This window comes from Orycteropus afer, unplaced genomic scaffold (genome assembly GCF_000298275.1).
Source record: "Orycteropus afer afer isolate SDZICR_OR568_19922 unplaced genomic scaffold, OryAfe1.0 scaffold00854, whole genome shotgun sequence".
Lineage (NCBI taxonomy): Eukaryota > Metazoa > Chordata > Mammalia > Tubulidentata > Orycteropodidae > Orycteropus > Orycteropus afer.
The window spans coordinates 98483-100114 of record NW_006922441.1 but is presented as its reverse complement, the minus strand read 5'-3'; the positions used below and the strand labels follow the sequence as shown (position 1 = coordinate 100114).

Below are 1632 nucleotides of genomic sequence, written 5' to 3'. Positions count from 1 at the left end.
AAGATTGACAGCCTTGGAGACCCTGTGGTGCAGTTCCACTCTGCCCTCTAGGGGCGCTGTGGGTCAGAATGGACTCCATGACAGTGGGTTTGGTTTTCTTTACATACTCAAATACATCCGTTCAGATTTATTTCAAGGGTTTGGCTCATGCAATTGTGGGGCTGGCAGGCCCCAACTCTGCAGGGCAGGCTGCAGGCCAGAGACCTGCGCAGGATTGTGTCTGCAGATCCATAGCTGAGGTGATGAGAAATGTGCATGGTCTTGAGAGGCGTCCTTCATATTCTGGAACCAGGCCACACCCTCCAGGAAGCAGCCCTTTGAACTGATTGGCTGATTCCCTCTGAGCACATCATGGAAAGTGATTACATCACCTTACACACATTATATTCTACTGGTGGCCTAGTGCCTAAGGCACTTGACTGCTAAGCAGAAGGCTGGCGGTTCAAACCCACCAGCCACTCCTCGGAAGGAAGACTGGGCAGTCTACTCCAGTAGAGATACCGCCTCGGAAACCCAAGGAGGGGTCGCTAGGCATCCAATCCACTTGGCAGCAGTGAGTTTAAACCAAAACAAACCCGCTGCCATAGGGTTGGTTCTGACCCCAAAGGACAGAGTGGAACTGCCTGCATAGGGTTCCCAAGGCTGTCACTCTCTACGGAAGCCAACTGCCTCATCTTTCTCCTTTGGAGCTGATGTTGGGTTCCCACTGGTGACTTTTGGTTGGCAGCCAAGTGCTTTAACCACTGCGCCACCAGAGCTGCTAACATTACACTACACCACATATATTATTAATACGTCAAACCACGTTACCCAAAAACCCAACCCCCCCGCGATGGCGTCATTGCGGACTCAGCGCCCCTCTTTGAGTTTCCACGGAGGTCAGTCTTCACTGAAGCAGAAGGCCGTGTCTTCCGTCCCGTCCCCCACATTACCTACATTAGGGGATAGCAGCAGGCCTGTGCGCCACTGAGAGTCCTAGCCACCCGGGTGGCAGCACGTTTACCATCACCGGCCCGTGTGAGAGGACGGGGTCCCGTGGACCAGAGTGGGGAGGACACTCGGCCGCCCGGAGCGTGGCTCTCCAGGTCGGGCGTCCACTCTCCCCCTGCGCCCTCGCCCTAGGGAGGACCCCCCGGGTTTCGAGGGCAGAGACGACTACCCCATGAGCAAGGAGGAGCTGCTGAGTCAGGTGGTGAAGTCGGTGAGCGGGCAGCCCTCCGGGTGTGGGGGGACCCCAGGCCCCTGGAGCCCCCGCCCTGACCCGCGCCTCGCCCCCAGCTGGAGGCCCGCGAGCAGGCCCGCGAGCAGCACCAGAAGGAGCTGGCCGAGGCGGTGCGCAAGGCGGACAGCAGCCCGGGCTTCGCCAGCGCGCGCGGCGCCGCCTCGGGCACGGCCCTGGTGAGCGCGCGCAGCGCCAGCCGAGTGGTCCCCGGCTCCATCCTCAGCCGCCGGACCAACGGCGTCCTGACGTCCAGCGGGGGCCGCGTGTCCGGCTCCAACGTCGGCCACGTCACCTTCGGCCTCTCCAGCCCCAGCGGAGGCCAGAGGGCCAGCCCCGCCTCCCACGGGGACGCCGGCCCCCGCAGCTCCAGCCCCGGCAGTTCCCCGGCCTCCACCGGGTACCTGGAGTCC

The 1632-nt window shown here is 61.6% G+C and overlaps 1 protein-coding gene across 1 annotated transcript in view; it reads left to right on the top strand.

Moving 5' to 3' along the window:
* ODAD1 (outer dynein arm docking complex subunit 1) overlaps positions 1-1632 on the top strand; it is a 36847-nt gene that overhangs the window by 28381 nt on the left and 6834 nt on the right. Inside the window, exons 12-13 of the mRNA XM_007958105.1 lie at positions 1123-1201; positions 1279-1619. Coding sequence (XP_007956296.1) covers positions 1123-1201; positions 1279-1619 — 420 coding nt within the window. The remainder of the gene's footprint in view (positions 1-1122; positions 1202-1278; positions 1620-1632) is intronic.